Here is a 26,564-nt window from a genome sequence, read left to right as displayed (position 1 = left end):
GGATTTATGAAGCGGACATAGATTTGGTCGCCAGCATCTCAAGGAAGAGAAAGCTATAGTGGTAAAGTGTTTATTATTGCTTAGAAACCTGCATGTTTAGCGTATTTTCGCGACAAGAGGTTGAATTGTGAAGTCCGCACACACCTGAGTAGGGTCTGATCATTCTTGACACGGAATAACAAGTAGTAGATTCCGAGGCCTAGCATCATCAGCTAGCTAATGTTATTTTCTGGTGCTAGACTAGCTATCTGATGATGACAGCAACGTCTCTTGCTAGTTCCTGGACATCGGGGCACTTTACTACAGTATTATAAATAGCTAACTAAATACTTTACTTACAGTCAGCTAGCTTTGTTAGTCTAGCAGCTTTAGTTAAAATTTAGCATTGCTGCTTATTGTTTAGCGAATAAGGAGGGTTTGCAGCCAGCGTAGCATAGCCAGACATTCTGACAGTGACAGCTAGCATGTAGCTACACTGGCTATCAAGTTAGCTTGAAGCCACACTACGTCATGCCTTGATGCTGGTCTGTTTTCTCAGTCAATTTCTGTCATATTAGTTTTTAAGTAACGTTACTTAAAGATAAATCGTAGATTTAGTTGACTTGTGCACATGTAACTGCAATTAAGATAATTATGTATTTGCTGTACATCCATGAAGACTGCAGATTATCTGTACTGGCATTAAATGCTACAGAAATTAGATATCCATCTAAATGGAATGCTCAAAGAAGCTCAGCCAACATTCATGCTTGTCTTTAAACCCATGTAGCAGGTGAGGGGATGAACCTCTCCCCTGTGATTGGCCCGGAGGTGCCAGAAGCAGCCAATGGCGTGGCTTCCCCCGACTCGCCCGAGCTCTGCGGTGAGAACGGCCCGTCCCTTGGCTCCGCCCTCTCTCGGCAGGCCCTGAAGCGCAGGGTCAGGGCGCCGCTGTGCCCCGGGCGGGGGGAGGGGGGGTCCGAGGAGGCGGTGTCCGAGGAGGACGGCCCCCCCAGAGAGACTGACCGCCGTCTGGGCGGTGAGGCGGCGTGGGTCGGGGCCGACGGCCACACAGACACCGTAGCCCACAACTCGCGCACGCACGCCGAGACGCACGCCACCTCGCCACCGCACACCCCTCCCGCACGGCCCGCCGCCAAACACACTCCGGACGCCGCAGAACTGTGCGCTCCCCCCACAGACCACGCCCCCCATTCACACCAGCCTCCGGACGGGCCGCCGTCCGAAGACGCCCAATCACAGACTGCTGCTGGCTCGCCGGCCGGAGGCCCCCCGCCCCCTCTGGAGGGTGCTCTGGGGGCAGAGGGACGACACGGGGAGGAAAAGCGCTCAGAGGGACGCCACGCGGAGGAAGAGCGCTCAGAGGGACGACACGCGGAGGTAGAGCGCTCAGAGACGGACAGAGGCTGCTCTGGAGAGGACGGGAGGACAGAGATGGAGGGAGAGAAGGAGAAGCAGGACGAGGAGGAGGACGAGAAGAGGGAGCAGCACGCGGGGAACACACAGGCGGCGGAGGAGGAGGAGGTGAGTTAGTGTGTGTGTCTGTGTCTGTGTGTGTGTGTGTGTGTGTGCTGAGGAGGCGAAGGTGAGCTAGTCTGTGTGTTAGTGTGTGTGTGTGTTTGTGGGGTATGTGTGTGTGCGTGCGAAAGCATCATAGGATGACATTTTTTCAGGATTCCTGTGAGTTAGGAGTCAAGTTCACTATTCATTACAGGATTAAGACGGGACAGGAAACAACGTTGTCGGGAGTGGATGGGAACAGGAATCATAATTAACAACAGGTCTTTTTTTTACCAACAAAAAAGTGTATTTCTAATTATAAATTAACATTATTATTTTTCTAACATATTGTAATGCTGGGGTATGAGCTGGGAATGTTATAAGTTATGCCTACAGTTTATTCTGACGTTACTCTACGTTCTACTGTTCGCGGAGGCTGAGAATAAAACCAGACTCAGTTTAGTTTCAAAGAGGATCACAGTCTCATTCTTCCTCTTCCTGTTAGTCAGTGTGACGCAGAGCTACAGTATCAACTGCTGTGAACGAGTGTTTCCACAGGGGAACGGTTCTTTACTGCCAAGCGCTGTCTTCACTTCCTGGTAAAACGCTGTGACAATAAAAAAACTACAGAATAAAAAACTGCAGAATAAAGTCATCTAAAAACAAGATTGGGCAGAACATCAAATCAAAACCCATTGTAACGTCTCTTCAGGGACTACAGATGTAAACTAACCTTTTAGCGGATGAAAAACAACATGGCTTTCCTTAAAGACTCCCTCGTCACAAAAAAATGAAAGAGGGAAAAAGATCGGGAGTTGGAGTTGGACAGGGTTCATGTTTTTAGTCTGTCTGTCTGTGTGTGTGTGTGTGTGTGTGTGTGTGTTTGTGTGTGTGTGTGTGTGTGTGTGTGTTAGGGGTGTAACGATACACTAATTTCACAGTACGATACGATACACGATATTGGGTTGACGATAACGATACGATACACTAAGGGCAGGTGTGAAGCGTTGCAGTAGCGCTGCTGTTCACACCAATAGAGCATTTCTCCACATTTCTACTCCAATACACTGTCAATTTAGAGCTTAACTGTTATAATATCATGGATAGGCCTAGAGACAAAAGACGTGTTTGTTACCAGCGTTGTGTAGCCAGTGAGAGAGAAAGAGAGTCCAGTTTTCTCTTTCTGCATTAGTAACCCATCATTCCTCTCTTCTCCAGCATCCACCAGAGTTCTCCTCGGTGGCGGCAGCTTCCGGCTCGGCCCCGCCCCCGGCCCCGCCCCCGGCGGACAGCAGCAGTCCCTGCCCGCCCCACGTCATGGCCCAGGTGCGCGTGCGGAACGTCCCAGAGCGAGAGCGCCTGGCCCGGGGGGGCATGCAGGACAGCAAGAGCCTGGACGAGATCAGCCAGGCGTGCGGCGGGGGCGGGGTAGGCGGCGGCGCTGGGGGGGGGCGGGCCGGGGGCCGGGGGGGCCAGGCCGAGGGACGCAGGGCCACCATCTCCAGCGCCCTGGAGCTGGAGGGGACGGTCAGCCACGACGGGGACCTGACCCACTTCATCACACGCAACCTGGAGCAGAAGATCAAGCTGAGCTCCAAACCCAGTCTGGACTGCGACTGTGAGTCTGAGAGAGACTGTGAGTGGACCGGGGATCGGGGGGGGCTGGACCGGGGATCGGGGGGGGGCTGGACCGGTGATCGGGGGGGAGGGGGGGGGCTGGACCGGAACGTTGCGTTCATCATGGGAACTGCTTCTAATCATTTTCAATAATGACTTTCTTTTGTTTTTTGGTGATATTTGTACTGTGTGTGTGCGTGTGCGTGCGTGCAGCGGACTGCTCGGGGCCCATCCATCGGGGTCGGGGGTCGCGGCGGCCGGCGGATATTCCGCCCATCGACCCGTCCGTCCTGTTGGACCTGGAGAGACACACACAGGAAGTGGCCCACAGCGTGGAGATGATGATGCGCAGCCTCAACGGAACCATTCAGAATGTACTTAACACACATCCTTAGCATCTGGCACACACACACACACACACACACACACATACTGACACGCTAGCTCTCTCTCTCTCTCTCTCTCTCTCACACACACACACACGACACGATAACTCTCTCTTTCTCTCACTCACTGACACACACACACACACACACACACACATACTTTACATACTGAGAAGCTAACTCTCTCTCAGACACACACACATACATATACACACACATACTGACACACTAGCTCTCTCTCTCTCTCTCTCTCATACACACACACACACACAAACACACACTGACACGCTAACTCTCTCTCTCTCTCTCTCTCTCACACACACACACACACTGACACGCTAACTCTCTCTCTCTCTCTCTCCTCTGTTTGTTTGTGAGCAGATGACAGCCCTGAGTGTGGGCTACATCCAGACCTACAGAGACTCAGTGGACAGTCTGGGGGAGTCAGTGGACATGAGTATAAAGGTGGGACTGGACAGGGGCGGTGGGGAGGGGTGGGGAGAGGGTAGCCTGGTACACCAGACTCATCCCAACAAAAAACGTCACCATAAGTCTGGACTTCCAGTCACCCAAAGCGATTTGAGTGGGCGGGACTTGCCTTGACAGACAACTCCTTCAGCCAATCAGCCTAACAAAACATAGATCAAACTTTTGCTAAATCCAGTCGGAAGAACAGCGAAAACGTATTTTCCGCTGAGAAGTTCTTCTTTAATTGTTGTTATTGAGTCTATTTCTGCAATAACGGCTTGTGGCTGTGTTTATTCTACTAACGTTAGCATTTCCGCTCGCTGCTTCATTCTACTAGCGGACTCCTGTTATATTTCTCATCATCATCTATGGGAACCAATCAGGGACTGGGGGCGGAACAGTAGTTAAAATGTTCTCTCCTGATTGGTGCCCCATTTAATGGGAAAGCTGGAATTCCAGAATTATCATGAAAATGCGATAAGTCAGGTTTACCAGGCTAACGAGGTGTGATGTTATGGTCTTGGTGTGATGTTATGGTCTTGGTGTGATGTTATGGTCTTGGTGTGATGTTATGGTCTTGCTGTGATGTTATGGTCTTGCTGTGATGTTATGGTCTTGCTGTGATGTTATGGTCTTGCTGTGATGTTATGGTCTTGCTGTGATGTTATGGTCTTGCTGTGATGTTATGGTCTTGGGTATCTTGGCTTGTGTGTGAGAGAAAGACAAAGTATGTTTGAGAAGGGACGGTACAGAGGTGTGTTTGTTTTGGGTGTTGGAGCACGCCTGTGTATTGACCTCTATTTGTGTGTCTATAGGGAATGTATACATTGATGGCTCGCTGTGAAGAGCTGGACCGCTCCATGCAGCCCATACACACGCTGGCCGCCCAGATACGGGATATCAAACGCACCCTCGACACTCTGGAAGCCATCTGCAAGTAGCCCCGCACCCCTCTGGGCACTGCTAGGCCCCCACCTCACGAACCCTCAGCCACTGGAGACACTTTGTAACTGACTGACCCCGCCCCTCTCTGGAATCACTGCTTCTAATTATGCCTATTGGATGATCTGCATTGCCCCGCCCCCAGAGCATGAATCACACATGACTCCTGGGGATGCCAGTGTTGAGGGGGCAGTGTTGAAGGGACAGTGTTGAGGGGGAGCTGATTGGTTGTGGGGGTGTGAAAGCCCCTCCCTCAACCCCTGCGTGTTTCCAGACTTTCCTCATCCGCAAGCCCCACCCTCCCTGAGGAAACTTGGCTACAAGCCCCTCCCCCTGACTGACTAGCAGGAAGCTGATAATGACTTAATGATGACGATGATGATGACGATGACGACAATGATGATGATGGTGATGGTGATGATGATGATGATGAAGTATCCATTCTGCTCCGTCCAGCCTATTCGGCTCAGATTGCACTAACCACTGCTGCCCACATGGGGTCTCTCTCTCCATCTCTCTCTCTCTCCATCTCTCTCTCTCTCTCTCTCTCTCTCTCTCTCTGTAGTTTTCTATCTCTGTACCTCTCTCAGTGGTACCCTTAGTCATGTCACTGGAGGGTGGATAGGTACTATACTAGCACTAGTTGTACTAAGTGGTTCTGAGTGATAGTCATGTTTGGCTCTAAGTTATGTTGCTAGGGGGGTGTTGACATCTTCTCTAAATGCTCTTGATTGGTTAATATTCTCTGTCCAATCAGAAGCACCTGTGTATATACTGATCTCTTTCTGTAACTAAAACCAACCAGATGATTTAGCTACTACCCTTTGTCTTGAGTGTATATTTTAAGAAAAATAACAATAAATTTACATGAGCTGAGCTGTGACTGGTGCCTGGTTTCCACTCGGATTATTGGATTTGCTCGTACCAGGACCTCTAAGAGGAAGTAGTGATCAATGATCAGTCTTTCTACCTGTATGCTAATTCCTGAGTAGAAAGCAACCCTGGATAGTACTACTTTTGAGATGCTTGATAAAAAAATGGGCAAAGATCTGTTGAGCATCCCAGACCCAGCGTGGATAGGAAGTGAATACTGAGTGAGTATACGGGGCAGAACAGAGGGGTAATATTCCCACAGAGGCAGATGGACGGATATGACGGCACAGTTAGAGTTTTTGAGAGGATATCAGATAATGACTCTGGTCTGTTTTTGGTAAGGAAAAGGGTAAAAGGTTCACATTAATATTGACAACTCGTTAGCAGAGGTGTTAGCTTTTACATTAGTGGTGGTTAAAGAAATACTGAAGGTATACTGTATGTCCAATAAGTGTTGTCAGGTAGATGAAACACAGATACATAACTGTCCTAACAGGAGTGTATACAATACAATACAACTACACAATACCCGGTTCTTAGATGAATATTGATTCGTTTATGGTTCAAATGAAGACAAACCTGATTTGTCATAGAAGTCAACCTTTCATTTCAGACTTTTTGTGAAATCACGTCATGTCAATAAAGTTTTTATTTGTTTTAATTACCCTCCTGTTTATACACTGGGAGCGCTGAAAATCGAAAGAGCCTCTGGCCTCCTAAAACAGCCACGTTCTCATGGAGAACGGAGGTCAGTGGAGATGCGTCCAGTGAAGAAGTGGTTTGCCTTTCCCAAGGTAATGGTGTGCCACAGGAGTAGTAGTAGCCATTTCAGGGCCTGGGGTGTGATTGAAATAGAACTGTACACAGAGCTCAACCCTTGACCCCAGGTGTAAGAGTTCAATAATAATAATAACAACAATAATAATTGTATTTATAAAGCAGTTTTCATTGTGAAAACAATTTCAAAGTGCTGATACTGTAGTGACTGGTGCGGTAGGCCCCTGTCCTCAGAGTTAGTGTTCAGGGGTTTAGGGCTGTCTGGACGAGCCCCCTGCCCCGGGGCTGTGGTTTAACTGCCTATAAGGCAGAGAGCTGAGGTGAGGAGCAGCAGAGGCAGGTGGGCAGCTGAGAGGAATGGGGCACAGTGGTCTGACGGCGGGGACCCGGAGGGTCTGGGGGAGCCCCCCACACTCTGCTCAGTCAGGGAGGGGGACTTCAGGGTGGGAGGCGGGGCTACCTGCCCCTCCCCCCGGCCTTGTCCTCTGCCCCCCATCGCCGCGCCATCCTTGGGGGACTCCTCGTCAGCTGCGGCCCCCTCTAGGGCTTCGTACCACTGGCAGCGGAAGTCCTTCTTCCAGCGCTCCAGGTTGGCTTCCTCCACCCCTGGTGGGAGGTCGGAGGGCGCCAGGTGGAGGTAGGCGGGGCTCTCGGGGTTCCGGCGCACGCAGTAGCCGCGCCCACCCTGGCACAGCGAGACGGAGCAGAGGCGGGCGGCCTTGGTCACGTTGAGGGAGTACGGACCCAGGACCTCGCGCACAAACATGGCCAGCTCCGAGCACGCTCTCTGGGGGGCAGAGAAACACAGAGGAGGCTGTAAACAGAGGACAGGCTAGTCAAGGGGGAGGGATGGACAGGCAATCAGAAGGCTGGATGGAGGGATGGAGGGATGGATGATGGATGATGGATGGATGGATGGATGGATGGATGGATGGATGGAGTAACAACCAGCGAACAAATGCGTAGCTAGATGGACAGGTGGATAGAGATTGATTGATTGATTGATTGATTGATTGAGGATACCTGGGTCTTGATGGGTGTTTTGTCCCAGATGATGACCCCGGCTGCCCCCATGGCAGCGCTCTCCCCGATGGTGTTGACCAAGTCAGCCTGCAGGGACATCAGAACAACATCACCAGCTCAGAGCTACAGAACTACACCACCAGCTTAGAACTCCAGAACTACACCACCAGCTTAGAACTCCAAAACTATACCACCAGCTTAGAACTACAGAACTACACCACCAGCTCAGAACTACAGAACTACACCACCAGCTTAGAACTACAGAACTACACCACCAGCTTAGAACTCCAGAACTACACCACCAGCTCAGAACTACAGAACTACACCACCAGCTTAGAACTACAGAACTACACCACCAGCTTAGAACTACAGAACTACATAACCAGCTCAGAACTACAGAACTACACCAACAGCTTAGAACTACAGAACTACACCACCAGCTCAGAACTACACCACCAGCTTAGAACTACAGAACTACACCACCAGCTCAGAACTACACCACCAGCTTAGAACTACAGAACTACACCACCAGCTTAGAAATACAGAACTACACCACCAGCTCAGAACTACAGAACTACACCACTGGCTCAGAACTACAGAACTATACCTCTGGCTCAGAACTACAGAACTACACCACTGGCTCAGAACTACAGAACTACACCACTGGCTCAGAACTACGGAACTACACCACCAGCTTAGAACTACAGAACTACACCACCAGCTCACAACTACAGAACTACACCACCTGCTCAGAACTACAGAACTACACCACCAGCTTAGAACTACAGAACTACACCACCAGCTTAGAACTACAGAACTACACCACTGGCTCAGAACTACAGAACTACACCACCGGCTTAGAACTACAGAACTACACCACCGGCTCACAACTACAGAACTACATCACTGGCTCAGAACTACAGAACTAAACACATGGGGCATAGACGCATGCTCACCTCAGACAGGAAGGTATTGGTCGAGGCGTAGACACTCTTGACCAGTGGGAACACGGGCAGATCACAGGCGTTCCCGGCCAGACCCGCCACTCTCAGAGCCTCTCGGATCTGATTGGACGCGCACAGCCTGGCCTGCGGAGTCCCGCCCTGCGGCTTCTCCAGGCTGAGCGAGGGGTAGAGGGCGGAGCACCGTTTCCATAGCCACATCAGCTCGTCGTTGAGGGCCATCTCCGCTGCCGGGCAGCGCCCCGTGTAATTGGACAGCGGCAGGTCAGGACTGCAGTTGTAGCAGTCGGGGTATGGGGACACGCCCCACAGCGCTTGGGGCCGGAGCCTCCGAACCTCCCAGAGTGTCTCCATCAGGATGGACTGTGCCGCTGCCTCGAAGTCCACCTGCCGCAGGTGAAGGAGAAGACCACACCACAACCCTACCGTTAACACAGACCAGATGCACCTGTCACGCCTTGCCCAATCAACCCAGCCTGACGCACCTGTCACCCCCCTGCCTACATGATCGTTTCCTATCAGTTAACACAGCAGTAGTACGCACCTGATCCACCTGTTGTCCCTCATGCGAGCCACTACTTTCACATCCCACCCCCTCCCCATCTTCTCCTCTGCTCTCCAGCTCCTCTATCTGCTATCCAGGTACCATGTGGGGGTCTGAGCTGCTCTATCTGCTATCCAGGTACCATGTGGGGGTCTGAGCTGCTCTATCTGCTATCCAGGGACCATGTGAGGGTCTGAGCCCCTCTATCTGCTACCCAGGGACCATGTGGGGGTCTGAGCCCCTCTATCTGCTACCCAGGGACCATGTGGGGGTCTGAGCCCCTCTATCTGCTATCCAGGGACCATGTGGGGGGTCTGATCCCCTCTGTCTGCTATCCAGGGACCATGTGGGGGTCTGAGCCCCTCTATCTGCTATCCAGGTACCATGTGGGGGTCTGCTGAGCTCCGGGAAGCCAGAACCTGAGGGACCCATCCGCCTCTTCTTTCATTCATTCATTCATTCATTCATTCATTCATTTCTTTATTCTTTATTCTCCTCCGACTCACAAAGCCGGCAAACGGCTGGATCTCATCTTCACTAGACTTCACTGTTCCATCCCTAACCTCTCTGTCACTCCTCTCCATCTCTCTGACCACTACTTCATGTCCTACTCCCTCTCCCTCCCCTCTTCCCCCATAATTCCTCCTCCTACCCACATGGTTACTACCCGTAGCCACCTCCGCTCGCTCTCCCCTACTGACCTTTCCTCTGCCGTCACCTCTGCCCTCCCTGCCCCTGAATCCTTCTCTCTCCTACCCTCTGATAGTGCCACTGATCTTCTCCTCTCTACTCTTTCCTCTTCTCTGGACAATCTCTGTCCCCTCACCTCCAGGCCAGCACGCCCAACTCCACCTGCCCCATGGCTGTCGGACTCAGTGCGTACTGATAGACGGAGCCTGAGAATAGCTGAGCGTAAATGGAGGAAAGGCAGACTCCTAGAGGACCTTCTTAATTTCCAATCTCTTTACGCATTCTCTACCTCCCTGTCTGCTGCTGAAGCTGCTTTCTTCCTCTCTAAAATCCTAACCTCTGCTTCCAAACCTAAAAAACTCTTTGAAACCTTCTCTTCATTACTCCAGCCCCCACCTCCTACTCCCAACTCCTCCCTTCTCGCTGACGATTTCACCAACTTCTTTGACAAGAAAGTTAACGATATCAGATCCTCTTTCCCCCACCCCCCGGTTGCCGCGCCGTGCACCGCGCCATCACCTCCCCACCCTCTCTTCCCTCTCTGCCCCCCCCCCTCCAAGTCCCACCTTATCCCACTTTTCTCCCCATCCCCCTTCCTAACCCACCTCTTGTATCAGGATGCTTTCCCTCCGCTTTCAAGACTGCCAAAATCACCTCTCTCTCTAAAACCATCTCTTGACCCCTCTGATGTCAAAAACTACAGACCGGTTTCCCTTTGATCCTTCGTATCTCCACCAGAACGACCTCATAGACCCTCACCAGTCCTAGACCCTCACCAGTCCGGGTTCAAGGCTGGCCACTCGACAGTGACCGCCCTCCTTGCAGTGATGGACCTGGCCATCACCATTGAAGACACAGTGGTGATGTTGACTCGGACTGAGAAGTATTTGGGTGTGACCCTGGACTACCCACTATCATTCTCCGCACATATCACATCTGTCACACATTCTTGCAGATTCCTGCTCCTACAACATCAGGAGGATTCACCCTTTCTTCACTGATGAAACGGTGCAGGTGCTCATCCAGGCCCTGGTCATCTCCCGCCTGGACTACTGCAACTCCCTCCTTGCTGGGGCCCCGACGTCAGCCATTAAACCCCTGGAACTTGTCCAGAAAGCTGCTGTTCAACCACCCCAAGTCCCCCACACAACTTCCCTTCTCCGTTCTCTACACTGGCTCCCTGTAGCAGCTCTCATCCAGTTTAGAACTCTGGCGCTAACCTACAGGGCAATGAAAAGAACAGCCCCCTCCTACCTCCAGGCCATGGTCAAACCCTACACCCCCTCCCGACCACTACGCTCTGCTACCTCGTAGAGACTGGTTGCCCCGTCACACCAAGGCCCCTGCGGTCGATCGGCACCGTCATGGCTCTGCTCTGTCCTGGCCCCACAGTGGTGGAATGAACTGAGTCACTGCTTCATCTTTTGCCGCAGGCTCAAAACTCATCTCTTCAAGAAATACTACCACGATCCTCCCTCTTAAGAATCTATTATATTTTTAGATTGCTATTCTTGCACTTTGCCTTCACCTCTAGATTATGTTCTTAGACTTGTTGTCACTTGTTTTAGAAAGGAGATGCACTTTTGAGTTCTGGCAAGTTGTAGAACATTGGCTTCTCCTACTTTAAATGCTGTTTGTGCATGTTTGTGTGCATATGAAAGAGAGAGAGAGAGAGAGGATGTGTGTCTGTGTGTGTGTGTGTGTGTGTGTGTGTGTGTGTGTGTGTGTGTGTGTGTGTGTGTGTGTGTGTATGTGTGTGTGTGTGTGTGTGTGTGTGTGTGTGTGGGTGGGTGGGTGGGTGTGTGTGTGCGTGCATGCGCGTGTGCGTGCGCATGTACATGTGTGTCTACCTGGGACCACTTCTCCAACTCCTCGGTGCTCCACTCGGGGAAGAAGGCTCTGAGCAGCGCCCTGGACTCCTGCTGGTACAGGCTCCTCTTCTCCTGGTTCCTCCCCCACTGGGGGGCCCACTCCACCCAGCGCAGGACCCCGAGGCCCTGGTACCCTGCCTGGGGAAGCGCCGCCTCCAAGTCCTCCCCCGTCTTCTGCAGGTGGGCATCGAGACGCGTGTGCTGGGGCAGCCCCCCTTTGACGGGCCGGCCCTGATCCGTGTAGTAGGGGTAGAGGCCCAGAGAGTCCTCGTAGAACACAGCCACCCGGCCCTCGCGCTCCATGCCGTAGGCCCCGGGGTCCGGACGCCCGAAGACGGAGCAGGCGGCGTCAGGGACGCCCCAGAAAACCAGGAAGGGCCGGCCTGGGGAGAGGGGGGTGCGGGCGGGCTGGGCGGGGCCAGCCAGGCTGGGCCAGGGGGATAAGAGGAGAAGGCCCGCCAGGCCCAGGAAGACCGGAACCAGGGTCCTCGGGGCTCCGGGTCTGGTAGCTCCGAGCCTCAGACCTGGTACCAGACCCGGCGCTTGTTCAGTCCATTCCATGGAGCCGCCTCTGTGTCTCACGCCGCCAGACCTACTCAGCCAATCATAGCCCTGGAAACACAGCAAGACCCGCCCCCGCACCTTAGTGTTTCCCCAAACGACCAATTGCAAACAGACCCCTACTTCCCTATCGGAAACAGCCAGGGTTGTCCTCAATCCCTCCAGACAGTCCAGTCTCGTAACGATTGGAGATGCACTTCCAGGAAAGGAGGACTAAGCATAGAGAACAAGGCCTTTGTTATTAGATTAATCCAGTTAACAAAACATGAACACCCACTGTCCTTCAGGTCTGTCTATCCCAGCAGAGGAGCAGACGCAGGAGGGGAAAGACTGAATGGTAGTGAGGAGGTATGGAGGAGGATGGAGGGAGTCGGATGGAGAGATGGGGAGGGAGAGAGGGAGAGAGGGGGGGGGGGGAGAGGAAGAGAGGGATAACGACGGAGGGCGAGTGGATTCCCTGGGGAGGTAATTACACGGCGGTTAATAGGATTCAGCAGAGACGTCTCTCCATGATGTCGGGGCAGATGATCTCACTGTGCTCTGTGACTGGTCTCTCCCTGATGTCGGGGCAGATGATCTCACTGTGCTCTGTGTCTGGTCTCTCCCTGATGTCGGAGCGGATGATCTCACTGTGCTCTGTGTCTGGTCTCTCCCTGATGTCGGGGCAGATGATCTCACTGTGCTCTGTGTCTGGTCTCTCCCTGATGTCGGGGTGGATGATCTCACTGTGCTCTGTGACTGGTCTCTCCCTGATGTCGGAGCGGATGATCTCACTGTGCTCTGTGTCTGGTCTCTCCCTGATGTCGGGGCAGATGATCTCACTGTGCTCTGTGACTGGTCTCTCCCTGATGTCGGGGTGGATGATCTCACTGTGCTCTGTGTCTGGTCTCTCCCTGATGTCGGAGTGGATGATCTCACTGTGCTCTGTGTCTGGTCTCTCCCTGATGTCGGGGCAGATGATCTCACTGTGCTCTGTGTCTGGTCTCTCCCTGATGTCGGAGCGGATGATCTCACTGTGCTCTGTGTCTGGTCTCTCCCTGATGTCGGAGCGGATGATCTCACTGTGCTCTGTGACTGGTCTCTCCCTGATGTCGGGGCAGATGATCTCACTGTGCTCTGTGACTGGTCTCTCCCTGATGTCGGAGCGGATGATCTCACTGTGCTCTGTGTCTGGTCTCTGCCGTGGCCCACGCGCTCTGAACAGACACACGGACCGGACCAGAACGGGCCAGAGCCAGAACCAGCCGTGAGGAGGAGCACCAGGCTTAACACTCACTCCAATCACATCAGATCAGAGATCACCAAGGAGGGGTGGGTGTTCAGAAAAGGCCCCCCGGGTTCTGTTTAGTCTGAGGTGGCGCAAAGCCAAGCGTGCAGCAGACAGGCGGAGCCAGGCGGAGTTTAGAAGCCAAACGTGCAGCAGGGAGGCGGAGTCAGGCGGAGTTTAGACGTCAAACTACAACCGCTGGGCCGGCCTGGCGAGAAGCGGTCACCTGGGCCCTGGCCTGCATCTCAACCCTTTACTCCTCTCCAAAAACCTGTTCGCCCACTCCTGCTATGCACATGGAGGAATGATGGAGTGATCTGAGAGGGGGCCAGCTTGGGCCCTGGCGAGGTAGACATGCGCTCAGAAAGAGGCGCAGGACCGTACCATCATTCAGTCCTATCTTGGGTAAAAGCTTTAATCCTGTCAGGAACGGTCATCTGGTTCTCTTTGTTTATCTCTCTGGGAGGGAGGGGGGGGGGGCTTGGTGGGAGGTTCTAGATTTCTAATTAGTTAAGCCTTCCGGCCAAGATGAACCTGTGGTTAGTCTGGGCATGCAGTATCAGGGATAGTACACAGGGTAGTAGTGCTGTAATGCTGCAATGTGTGTGTGTGTGTATGTGTGTGTGTGTGTGTGTGTGTGTGTGTGTGTGTGTGTGTGTGTGTGTGTGTGTGTGTGTGTGTGTGTGTGTGTGTGTTTGTGTGTGTGTGTGTGTCGTTGGACAGTGCTAGTTTTATATGTTCTATACAAAGTTCTACCAGGAATTAAAAACTCAACAGGTCTTTCAGAGTGTGCTCCCATAGGAACAACCAAAGCAACTTTTGGAAACCTTTTTTTCTTTGAGTGTGTAGGTTCTGTAGAGTGTACGTTCTGTATAGTGTAGATATTATAGAGTGTAGGTTCTGTAGAGTGTAGGTTGTGTATAGTGTAGATATTGTAGAGTGTAGGTTCTGTAGAGTGTAGATATTATAGAGTGTAGGTTCTGTAGAGTGTAGATATTGTATAGTGTAGGTTCTGTAGAGTGTAGATATTGTAGAGTGTAGGTTCTGTAGAGTGTAGATATTGTATTGTGTAGGTTCTGTAGAGTGTAGGTTCTGTAGAGTGTAGGTTCTATAGAGTGTATCCTGTAGCATCTACCCAGTAGTTGATTGAAAATCATGTTAAAGCCGTTAGCAGGACTGATTTAGCACGGTCAGCAGGAGGTCTGGACACTCCTGGGATTAATCTCTAAACAAGGTCACTCACCTTAACATATGGTTAATCTGGAGTAGGAGGCGGACCAGGCTAATCTGCGGAAGGCTGTGCTCTGTAAGCGGTGTAAACAGCGGACCCCCTAGGGTGAAGGTCCGCCAGGTGGGATTCCCGGGGGTGAAAGGTCACCGGGTCCTGACCCCTCGTTGAGAACGACCTGACGTCCAGCTCCAGGTTCACAGGTTTGCGTCCCGTCCAGTACTGAAAGGCTTTGTGTGACCTCACACACCAGGGCGGCGACACCCACAGTGACCACGCTCCAACTCCACCTTGCGGGATTCGAACCCGGATCACGGATGCATCCAGACGAACGTGCCAGCTAAGATGGCCTCTGCTCCAGGAGGGAGTTCCATCAGGGCTTTTAGTGAAGGAGGGTTCAGGGTCTACCCAGACAAGAGGAGGGTTAGAAGAGACCTGGGGTCCTCAATTAGGCTGAGGAGCCAGGAGCAGCAGCCTTGCAGGCTGTCTTGTGTCCTGTAGGCTATCCTCTAGGTTGTCTTGCAGGCTGTCCCAAAGACTGGGCTGTCCTCCAGGTTGTCTTGTTGCTGGGTGTCCTCCAGGTTGCCTCGTAGGCTGTGGAGTGAACGGTCCGGTAGGCTGAAGGCTGGATGGAGGCAGGTCAGCCTCCAGACCTGCAGGGGGGGGTGGTCCGGCGTGGCCAGGCATCAGGAGAGGAACAGCCAGCCATCCGGTTTGAAAAAGTCGGAGAAACCGAGGGAGGGAGGGAGAGAGAGAGACGAGGAAAAAGAGAGCGAGATGGTGTGTGTGTGTGTTTGTGTGTGTGTGTGTGTGTGTGTGTGTGTGTGTGTGTGTGTGTCAGAGAGAGATGCCGTAGAGAGAGAGGCGTAGCTGGGAGACGCCCGGGTGACGGAGGGAGCAGAGTGACAGGAGGAGTGTGTGAGCAGCCTCTCCTTTACCAGGCTAATCTGGGTAAGCAGGGTCAGCCTGGACCACGCCGCCTCACATGACTGCTCTGCGTGTAATCCCAGCCAATAACACGGCTTCCGCTCCTGCCCGGGGCCCCCACTCCCTCTATCTCTCAATCACTCCCTCTGTCTCTCCACCCACTCTATACCTCCATCACTCAATCCATCACTCACTCTATACCTCCACCACTCCCTCTATCCCTCCATCACTCTCTCCATCACTCCCTCTACCCCTCCACCACTCCCTCTACCCCTCCACCACTTCCTCTACCCCTCCATCACTCCCTCTACCCCTCCACCACTCCCTCTACCCCTCCACCACTCCCTCTACCCCTCCATCACTCTCTCCATCACTCACTCTATACCTCCACCACTCCCTCTACCCCTCCATCACTCTCTCCATCACTCCCTCTACCCCTCCACCACTCCCTCTACCCCTCCACCACTTCCTCTACCCCTCCATCACTCCCTCTACCCCTCCATCACTCTCTCCATCACTCCCTCTACCCCTCCACCACTCCCTCTATCCCTCCATCACTCCCTCAAACTCTCCATCATTCCCTCTATCAATCAATCAATCAATCAAAGCTTTATTTGTATAGCGCATTTCATACCCAGAGGCAACACAATGCGCTTTACAGAGAACAAGGGAGGTGGGCATACGACCCACTCTCTACATATTCCAGAGGGAAGCAAAAAAACAGTAATCACCCGGGGGCCAGATAAGTGAGCTGTAAAAATTCTTCCCTGACCCCTCTCAACGAGGCGATCGAGCAAGCTCCTGGAGTATGTTTGTCTACCGGCTAAGAACATTTATAGAGCAATAAATAACATTAAATTACATTATCAGAGTAAGAGAGGCTAATAACATCATAGGAGAGACATGGCAAACATTGGTGTATGTCTGTGTGTGCATAAATGTGCCTGGGCCCAGATAGAGGCAGGGGTCAGGGGTAGGATCGGGGTAGGAAAGGATACGGACCCGGGTTAGGGTGAGGGGATGGGGATCTGAGCCCAGGACTGGTGTATGTCAGTGTGTGTGTGTGAGTGTGCCTGGGTCCAGGTAGAGGTAGGGGTCAGGGATAGGGTGGGGGTAGGAAGAGGATACGGACCCTCTACCCATCCATCACTCCCTCTATCCCTCCACCACTCTCTCTATCACTCCCTCTACCCCTCCACCACTCCCTCTATCCCTCCACCACTCCCTCTACCCCTCCATCAGTCTCTATCACTCCATGGCTGCGTTCCGAATCGCCTACTACCCTACTATATAGTATGCCAAAACAGAAAGTAGTATGTCCCAATACATAGTATGCCACATGCAGTATGGCAAAAATGCCAGGATGTGATACTACAGTACATCCGGTCGTATTTTGCAGTATGCACGCCAGCAGTCTTCTCTGCCTATTCTGACCCACAATCCTGTGCGCAGCGGAAATTACGTCACGTGCGAGTCGCGCTGGAGGCTTTATTATGAATCCTGCGGCGCGCAGACAGATGTGCAAGCGGCAGCGGCAGCGCATTCAAGTGTTAGTACAGTAACGTCACTACATATTTGTAGCGACTCGTGTTGTGTGTATAATTGAAACATTAAAATATACTATTGCTGCACGAAGCTAAGTGGATAAATGAGCGCAAATGTAAACCTATAACCTCAGCCAGTGGCCTAGTGGTATCTATAGTGGTAGCTACTAGCGTAACTTACTTCTGTAACATCAACTAGCCAGCTAGTTAGCTAGCTAGCTATGTGGTGCACTGAAGTTAACAACGTTACCTCTCACTCTTCTCATCATTCGTCAAATTTGCCAAAAAGCAGAATGCAAGCCAAGTCAGTATAGCTAGCTATGTAAGGTACGCGTACCAATTCAGCTCACCAGAAAATAGTTTGCTGTTAATGCACGAGCCTATCCAGGACGTCAGTCAGCTAACGTTAACTAGGTAGTTGAAGTACTAGTCAGTCAACTGCTTTGTCTCACTGGAAAAAATCATTAATTTGTTAGGGACAGATGAACATACTGAGCAACTCATCCAGTGGAGGAGGGAGAAGGAGGAGCTGTTCACTGGGAAGAGAAATGCAGCAATAAAGGGGTTTGAGTGAGTAACACTTGACCCTATTTTACGAAATGTGATGAAAGGAGCATTTGTCATTGCTGGGCATGTTCCTTGTCCCCTTAGGATGTTTGTGGTTGAGCTTGGCTTGGAGGGGAAGGTGACACCAGCCACCATAAAAAAGAAATGGGAGAACCTCAAACTAAAATAGAAAGTCAGTCACCAGTGTTGTGTGTATGCCTTCGATTAGCCATTTACTATGCTTTAGTGTCATTAACTAATCCTGTCATCTAATTTGCAGGATTTGAAGTGTCCTAAAACAGGGGTCAGCACAGAGGGAGGGGAGGCAACAGCAGCCTCCTGGAAATGGTATGGGGTGATGGATGCTGCATTGGGCAGTAAGCCATCCATCACCCCACCATTGCTAATTTCATCAGCAAGCCAGGAGGCTGTTGAAGTCTCAACTCCCTCTGTGTCTGATCCCATTCCTGTGGAGGACGAGTGTCCTGCTGTACCACCACGAAAGAGAAGGAGGGAGGGAGGTCAGTCCAGTAGCCAGGTACTGGACTACCTTAGAGAGACGGAAAAGAGAGAGGCAAGACAGCAGGCACTAGAGGGGCAAAGGTATGAGGAGGCCAGGGGGAGAGAGGAGGCAGCCAGGGCTAGGGAGGAAGAGAGGTACCAGGAGAGCAGGAGGAGAGAGGAGAGAATAGGAGGCCAGGAGGAGAGAGGAGGTGGCCAGAACAAGGTATGACAAATACAAGATGGTGTGGACTACTCCAGTCTCCCTCAGTATAACAAGATTGTGCTGTATTTTTACTCTTTTTTAAATCTTTAGTGTCTTTTACTTAATTACTTCTATTTTTTACTGTACTATGCACTTTTGGGAGCTAGCAATTGCATTCCAGTGCATATTATACCTGTATGATGTGCACCTGACTAATAAAACTTACAAGGGAGGAGAGAAGAGACGAGGAGGCCAGGAGGAGAGAGGATGAGTCTCGGTCAAGAGAGGAGAGGCGGGAGGACCGCTTTTTGGCACTACTGGAGGCACTCGCCAAGAAATGATCATTTAGCTTGGTTTGTTTTGTTTGTCTTGTGTTGCAGCATGTTTAATTTTATTAGCTTCATTTGTTTGCTTAAAATGCCTCATTAAATGTTTCGACCAACTAACCTGTGCTTTCTTAGAGCTCAATCAGTCAACTATACTGTATCCTGAGTGTTGAATAATTGTTGACTGACGGGTAGCTTGGCCTCCACTGGACTTGAAATGGTCTTTCAAAGCATCCACACTTTTTCCTTCAAAGTTACAGGTGAAACTGGGACAAAGTGATGTGTGGATTACACAGTACACAATACACAAGTCATGATTGATCATTAGATGTAGTTATGATTGATCATTGGATTTATACATCACACGTGTTAAACAAAACATAATGCATAATGGTAGCTTGGGAAAATGAGGGTGACAATACAAAATGAAGAACAAATTAACAGGCATCAAGCTTGGTTTTGGTGAAGAAACAATGAGGTGTGATGCTGTGTATCCTAATGTTGGATCGTGTAATCGTGTTCTTGGAGAGCTGGAACACAGTCAAGTGGTGCAGACACTGCTGCAGCCAGGAGATCATCAAAGTAGAGCTGCAGGATGGGTGCATTGGGGTTCAACTGGCAATATGTTGTAGGGTGGACATCCTATGAATATGAGTATGGTGATTGAAGTGAAATGAATGGGAAATAAAAAGTTAACTTAATTGCATGAATGGTTTATTTCCAGTTTGAGATACAAGGACACTACATTACAACTGCAATGATCTGATTATATACTGTCACATATCAAAGTTAGTAAAATGTAGGTTCAGTCAACTAAGTTACACAACAGAATTGGCAATAATGTTTACACTGACGTTACTAAGTTAAATGTGAGGCTGCTTCACATGCAGACAGGACATAGAATGACAATGACTGAAATGCATTATGTAATTTTACTGACGTGGATAAATACCTTGATCAGGTTAAAATGTACAATTCAGTTCAAACTACATACATTGCAAAGGAACAACAGGAGAGCTCTTGTCCTCCGACGGTATTGGCGTCTCTGGCGTTCTCGTGCATCTGCAAGGGATTTACTGCGCCAACCATCTCGAATCTTGCGCGTCTCTGCGGACAGCTGTGGGCGAATGTCGCTTTATGGACTGCGACGGATGTGGTCAGCTTTCAGGGCGCAATGTTATGACAGAGTAGTATGTCCCAATTGGATGCCTACTGCTTGCAAAGTACGTACTTTCTGAGGGCAGCTGTAGTAGGTACTAGTAGTAAGTAGTAGAAGTATGCGATTCGGAACGCAGCCCATCACTCCCTCTACCCCTCCATCTCTCTCTATCCCTCCATCACTCTCTCTATCCCTCTATCCCTCCATCACTCCCTCTACCCCTCCACCACTCTCTCTACCCCTCCACCACTCTCTCTATCACTCCATCAATCCCTCCATCACTCCCTCGATCTCTTTCATGTCTTTCTGTCTCATCCACATTTCCTTACAGTTTGAACCAGTCACAGGAGAACATCTGCTCTGTGTGTGTGTGTGGTGTGTGTGTGTGTGTGTGTGTTACGACCAGGCTCATGGCCATAACAAAAAGGGAGACACACCGAATAAGTAAAATAATCAAGAATTTAATAGAACTATAAACTAAACAATAATCAAATGGGGTATGAAAATCAGTGTATCAGGCATGTAGGTGAGTGTATGCAGTGAAATGTATGGTGAAGAGGGTGTTGTATGGTGTAGCATAACCAAACAAAGACAGAATAATGGTGCTGGTGGAGCACAAGCGTGTGGCCTGGAGCGCCCTTTATGGCCACACAGGATATGGCAGCTGTCCCGAATTGTCCTGATTGGCAAACACACAGGGTTACCCATAGAGGGCCAGAGGGCCGTCACACCCCCCAACACAGAGACAGTGCCCCCAAGGGGACACTAGGAAAGCCCCAGACAAACCACACAGGAGAAGGACAGTTACAAACAAGCACCAATAACACCACCGGTAGTAAAAAAAAAACGAATCCAACAAAACATGTACAGGCCCCGCACACCCACGTCCATACCCAACCTCCCACTACTCCAGCCTCAGCAACAGGATCCTGTGAAGCAGATTAAGAGGGGAAGAGACAGCAGGAAGGGAGGACACAGGCAACAGGACAAAAACAAAAAACAAAACACTCAACAGGGCGCTCGGGACAACGCACCTGCCACTACGTTGTCCCTCCCCTTAATGTGACGAATGTCCAGAGTATAGGACTGTAACAACAAGGACCAACGAATGAGCCTCTGGTTAGGACATTTCAGGGAGTTAAGGAAAGTCAAGGGGTTATGGTCTGTATAAACCGTCACAGGAGCCAGACCAGAAACCAGGTATACATCAAAATGATGCAAAGCCCAGACAAGGGCGAGAGCTTCCTTCTCAATCACAGAATAATTAAGCTGGTATGAATTAAACTTTTTTGAGAAGCTAACCGGCCGTTCGATTCCCAGCTCATCCGTCTGCAGTAGCACAGCCCCTGCCCCCACATGACTGGCGTCCACTTGGAGCTGAAACGGCTCATTCAAACGAGGAGCAGCCAAAACTGGAGCGGCACAGAGGGCCTTAAGTGACAAAGGCCTGCTTAACCCTATAAAATCGTTGCCTAATAGGCTGAGCATCACCCACATCGATGTCGTGCTCAATCAAATGAGTCTGTGTGGGGGTATCGCTAAAAAGAGAGGCGTAGTCACTCACAAGCTCCAGTAGCTGTGTGCATTCCACCTCTGACAAATGTCCCAAAGCACCACCAAGTTGACGGAGCGACTCAGAGTTGTTTAATCTCGCCGTCAACAGCACCGGGTCAGGAGTGGACAAGCCATCCTCCTCCTCAAGCCCTGCCACCGCCTGAGGAGAGGACTCCCTCCCAACAGTACCAGCGACACCCACTGGACGGGGAAGAGCCTGAGCTACCTGCCCCACAGAGCCAGACACACCGTCCCGACTATAATATGGTTTCAACAAATTAATGTGGCAGAGCTGATTCGGCTTCCTACGTAAGGGTGTTGCAATCAGGTAATTCAGATCCGAAATCCGCCTTACTACGGTATGCGGGCCAGTAAACTTAGCATGGAAGGGGGAACCAACCACAGGCAAGAGCGCAAGAACCTGATCACCTGGGCTAAAAGCATGTTGCTCAACCCGACGGTCATAGAGACATTTCATCTTTTGTTGAGCACAAGCCAGTTTCTTTTTAGCTAGTTCTCCCGCTGCGTAAAGCCTATGCCTGAAACCATTCACGTAGCTCAACAGGTTTTGGGGGGGATTGGACTCCTTCCAATCATCCTGTAGCACAGCTAACGGGCCGCGCACTGTATGACCGAACACCAGATCGTTAGGGCTAAACCCTGTGCTCTCTTGAACAACCTCCCTAGCTGCCAGCATCAACCAGGGTAAACCATCTTCCCAGTCCCCATCCATCTGAGTACAATATGCACGCAGCAATGATTTAAGCGCCGCGTGAAACCATTCAAGCGCGCCCTGACTCTGCGCGTGATAGGCAGATGCCTTGTTGTGTCTCACACGGAGCAGTTTCAGGACCTGGGAGAACAGATGGGAAGAGTTAGACCCTTGATCAGATTGAATAATCTTTGGGATACCAAAGATTGATATAAACTGCGACAAGGCCCGCACCACAGACCTAGTCGTAATGGTGCGCAAAGGATAGGCTGCAGGATACCTAGTCGCCTGACACATTACCGTCAATAAGTAAACTGCACCACCGCGAGACCGAGGGAGAGGACCTACACAGTCGATAATGAGATGTTCCAACGGTTGACTGATTGCCGGAATCGGACACAAAGGAGCTGGTTTAATGCCCTGGTTCGGTTTCCCAGTCAACTGACACGTGTGGCATGTTCTAATATAGGACGCCACATCCCTCTTCAAGCGAGGCCAGAAAAAATACCGAAGAATGCGGTCATATGTTTTACGCACCCCTAAGTGTCCACACTCATCATGCGACACTTTCAAGACCACATTGCGGAATTTAGATGGCACGACTACCTGATAAATAGGGTCTCCAATAAAATCAGCCCCATGGGGAACCCACTTTCTCACCAGTACATCGTTGAGAATGAAATATGCCTGAGCACTGTTCTTCACTCCACCAGCAGGGAGAGCCCCCTCAAACAACTCCTTCAGAGTGGGATCCGCCTGCTGCTCTCTCACCAGGTCACTGTGAGGGACAGACCAGGGAAAGTCAGACAGTGTTAACACAACGGGGTCAGGCATATCATCGGCCAAATCGTCTGTGCCTTGATTGGCACGGTTCATGGCACGCGTAACCGCGCATGCAGTGAAAACGTCAGGGAACTCCCTCTCACTGTCATCGGGCTGGCCCTTGAAAAGCGGCACAGGGGTAACAGGTGGCGCTACATCAGCCCACACTCGTGCACCAGCCAAGCCATTACCATAGAAACCCCGTCAAAGGGTAGCGCTGGGCGCACGCCCACAGATACCTCACCCTGGAACAACTCAGAGGAGAGCATTATCCTATGTAGGGGAACATGTAAAACCTTTAAACCTATCCCCCGAATGGGAATGGAGTGACCAGTGTCAGACTCGTCAGAAAATGGCAGAGCTGAGGCTAAAATGAACGAGTCAAACGCACCCGTATCCCTCAGAATTTTTACAGGCAACACTCACCTTAATAACCCGGCCAATCAACAAGCACCACACCTGGGAGGGAGGGTCCAACCGCTCACCCCCTGGATGACAAAAAACACCATTCAGCCCAGTGTTTGTTATCCCTCTGATGAAGCAGAAGTACTGCGAAACGTCAGGGATAGCCTTTTTACTTTTTGGAATATTTTATACTGTGATCTTAATCTTAGCCATTTGGCTATTTTATCAGTTTTAACATTAAAGTTTAGTTTTTAATTGGAGAAGCTCTGCCGGTTTTAACTGTTTTACTGCTGTTGAAAGCTCTCAGGCCATTGGGCCCGGGGTCCACAAGAGACACAAACCCAGGGCCGGCCCGAGGCATAGGCGAAATAGGCGGTCGCCTAGGGCGCCAAATGGCCAAGGGGCGCCTGGCCAAGGAGCACCAAAAAAAAAAAAAAAAAATTATTTTTTATTTTTATTAAAATAATTTCATTCCGTAATCCCTACTGTCTCTATTACGCTTCGCAATGCGGTGCGGCGCCTCCGCCCAGCGCCGGGCGCCTCCCGTTAACAAATCGCGCAGCAGCACCCCGTCCCCGTCCCCGTCAACAAATCGCGCAGCAGCACCCCCTCCCCCCCCCCCGTCAACAAATCGCGCAGCAGCACCCCCCCCCCCCCCCGTCAACAAATCGCGCAGCAGCACCCCCCCCCCCCCCCCGTCAACAAATCGCGCAGCAGCACCCCCCCCCCCCCCCCCCCGTCAACAAATCGCGCAGCAGCACCCCCCCCCCCGTCAGCAAAACGAAACTGAAGGTGTTCCATAATCTCGCCTAGAGCTGCTGAAATGCTAGGGCCGGCCCTGCACAAACCCATCTGTGAGGAACGGCAAATAGGAATCAAGATCTGAGGAGAGTGGAGGTTTGGACAGAAGGTCACACTCTGGGGTATCAGAACCGACGCCCTTCACCACTGGTGCAGCGAGACCAGCCCCTTTTGCTTTGGCACCATTAGACAACCAAGGTGGCTTACTCTTGTATTTAAGCGCGTAGCACTCAGACTTCCAGTGCCCTTTCTTATGACAGTATGGCATAATCTCTCACCCTCCCGGGCGCTAGACTCAGACCTGTGTCCCTGCTCAACACTCAGATTTGTCGCAGGGAGATTTCTCTTAAACCCTGACTCAGCAGAATGAGCGTGAGGCTCCCCAAATTTAAACTTGTGCGTTAATGCGTAATCATCCGCCAGCGCAGCAGCTTCAGCGGCAGTTTTAACCATTTTCTCACTAACATACGTTGCAATGTGAGGAGGAACAGCGTTCTTAAACTGTTCAAGCACTACCAAGTTACACAAATCTTCAAAGTTATCCACCTCCGAGGCCTTACACCAGCGACTAAAATGCAACACCAAGTCGCGTGCAAACTCCAAATCGGACTGGGTCTTATTCTTCCTCCAATTTCTAAAGTGCTGACGGTAGGCCTCCGGCACTAACTCGTATACCTTAAGAACCGCAGACTTCACTTTAGCATAGCTCAGACTATCAACCCGAGTCAAAGAAGAATACGCTTCTTGAGCCTTTCCTGTAAACACACACTGCAACATAAGGGTGCGCTCAGCGTCAGGCCACCCACGCGTATCAGCAACTCGCTCAAACAAAGAGAAAAAAGACTCGGGGTCCTTCTCGTTAAACTTCGGCAACAGGCGCAAGTTGCGAATAACATCAAAGGAACTGTGGGACGTTCCCCCAAAAGTCTCGTCACCTACAGCATCACCTGGGAGTAGACCGTCCCTAATCAAACTCAACTTTTGGTGCTGCAAATCCAATCGAGCCTTCTCAGTTCCCTGCCTCATTTTTTCCTTCTCCATTTCAAGTTCATGCCTCATTTTTTCAAGTCTCAGCTCCTTTTCAATTTTCATTCCCTCATGGTCCATCTGCAGTTTAAGCAATTCCTTCTGTTGCTCAAAGGTAAGACTAGGGTTCATTACAGGAGACACGCCCTCACCCAATCTGTGAGAAGCCTCCCCAGCAGGCTTTGGCAATATCCTCATCTTTATCAGATTAGACACTAAACAGGCCTTGACCCCAGGCTTCAACGCCTCCACAATCTCTATGCCAAAATGCTCAGCGACAAGCAACAGTTGAGCCTTGGTATAGCGATCTAATAAATCATACGAGGGATCCTCAAGAAAATCCTCTACTCCGGACATGATTCACAAATTCACTTCAAGCTTTACGGGGAGAATGCATATACGGACCCAAGACGAGGCATAACACTGACAGGACGCATAGGAAGTAACCACCTCGTAACGGAGCGTACCCTCTATCTGACTGCCTAACTCAAATCTAGCTCAATAATCTCAACCCTAGTCTTCATGCAGTTTTAGCGGGAGGCTCTTTAAACCCTAGCTCAGTAGCCCGGTGAAGCCCCCAGCAAAGCTGATTACCCCACCTTACGGCTCTGAATGGGTCCCCGAGACAACTGCTCTAGCCGCACCACCGCAACATTACCGGGAGAGCACAGCAAAACCCAAAGGGGAGAAGCCGTAAGCCTAACCAGGGTAGCCCCGTAACTATCCGTCAAACGACAACCAATGTATACCCCTGCTTGCCCCAATATGCAAGTCTCGACCCAAATAAGCTCACCACGAAGCGACAAAGCTGTATCCACCCCACAAACAGAGGCAAAAATGCAAAACCAAGATCAAAAAAGAGTCATACAAAACAAACTACACAAGATAAACTACCAAAATTCCAAAGTGTGTCTCCAGAATCGCCAGTAGCCTACACATAGCAGACCACAAGTACGACGGGAATACCCAAGCGACGACGTCACAAACACTGGTTCATCCACAAGAAAAAGTGGCCTCCCTGTCAATTTACCAACACACAGGAGACCCACACCAATCAAGTGGACCAGGCTACAGGTGCGCCCCCCACCAATCAAGGGAGCCACACAAACACAACACAACAATGCATCGCCCTGAACAAAACCGACGAGCCCCCATTTGTTACGACCAGGCTCATGGCCATAACAAAAAGGGAGACACACACCGAATATAAGTAAAATAATCAAGAATTCAATAGAACTATAAACTAAACAATAATCAAATGGGGTATGAAAATCAGTGTATCAGGCATGTAGGTGAGTGTATGCAGTGAAATGTATGGTGAAGAGGG

At 51.0% G+C, this 26,564-nt stretch overlaps 2 protein-coding genes across 2 annotated transcripts; one reads left to right on the top strand and one right to left on the bottom strand.

Moving 5' to 3' along the window:
• borcs6 (BLOC-1 related complex subunit 6) lies at positions 1 to 5,722 on the top strand. Its single transcript, XM_084446321.1, has 6 exons — positions 1 to 61; positions 770 to 1,524; positions 2,719 to 3,136; positions 3,331 to 3,491; positions 3,885 to 3,968; positions 4,787 to 5,722. Exons 2-6 carry the CDS (start codon positions 781 to 783, stop codon positions 4,910 to 4,912), a joined length of 1,533 nt encoding a protein of 510 aa, XP_084302447.1. The 5' UTR covers positions 1 to 61; positions 770 to 780; the 3' UTR covers positions 4,913 to 5,722.
• A 1,133-nt stretch (positions 5,723 to 6,855) lies between these two features.
• LOC311315439 (hyaluronidase-1) lies at positions 6,856 to 23,193 on the bottom strand (the record flags this gene model as incomplete). Its single annotated transcript, XM_084446109.1, has 8 exons — positions 6,856 to 7,350; positions 7,587 to 7,673; positions 8,543 to 8,935; positions 11,633 to 12,265; positions 12,954 to 13,144; positions 13,229 to 13,391; positions 22,844 to 22,961; positions 23,162 to 23,193. The coding sequence occupies 8 exons, from the start codon at positions 23,191 to 23,193 to the stop codon at positions 6,856 to 6,858; spliced, it is 2,112 nt and encodes a 703-aa protein (XP_084302235.1).
• Positions 23,194 to 26,564: the final 3,371 nt, after the last annotated feature.

This window comes from Borostomias antarcticus, assembly GCF_949987555.1.
Source record: "Borostomias antarcticus genome assembly, chromosome: 11".
NCBI lineage: Eukaryota > Metazoa > Chordata > Actinopteri > Stomiiformes > Stomiidae > Borostomias > Borostomias antarcticus.
The sequence above is the reverse complement of the archived record's forward strand: the minus strand, read 5'-3'. Positions and strand labels throughout refer to the sequence as shown.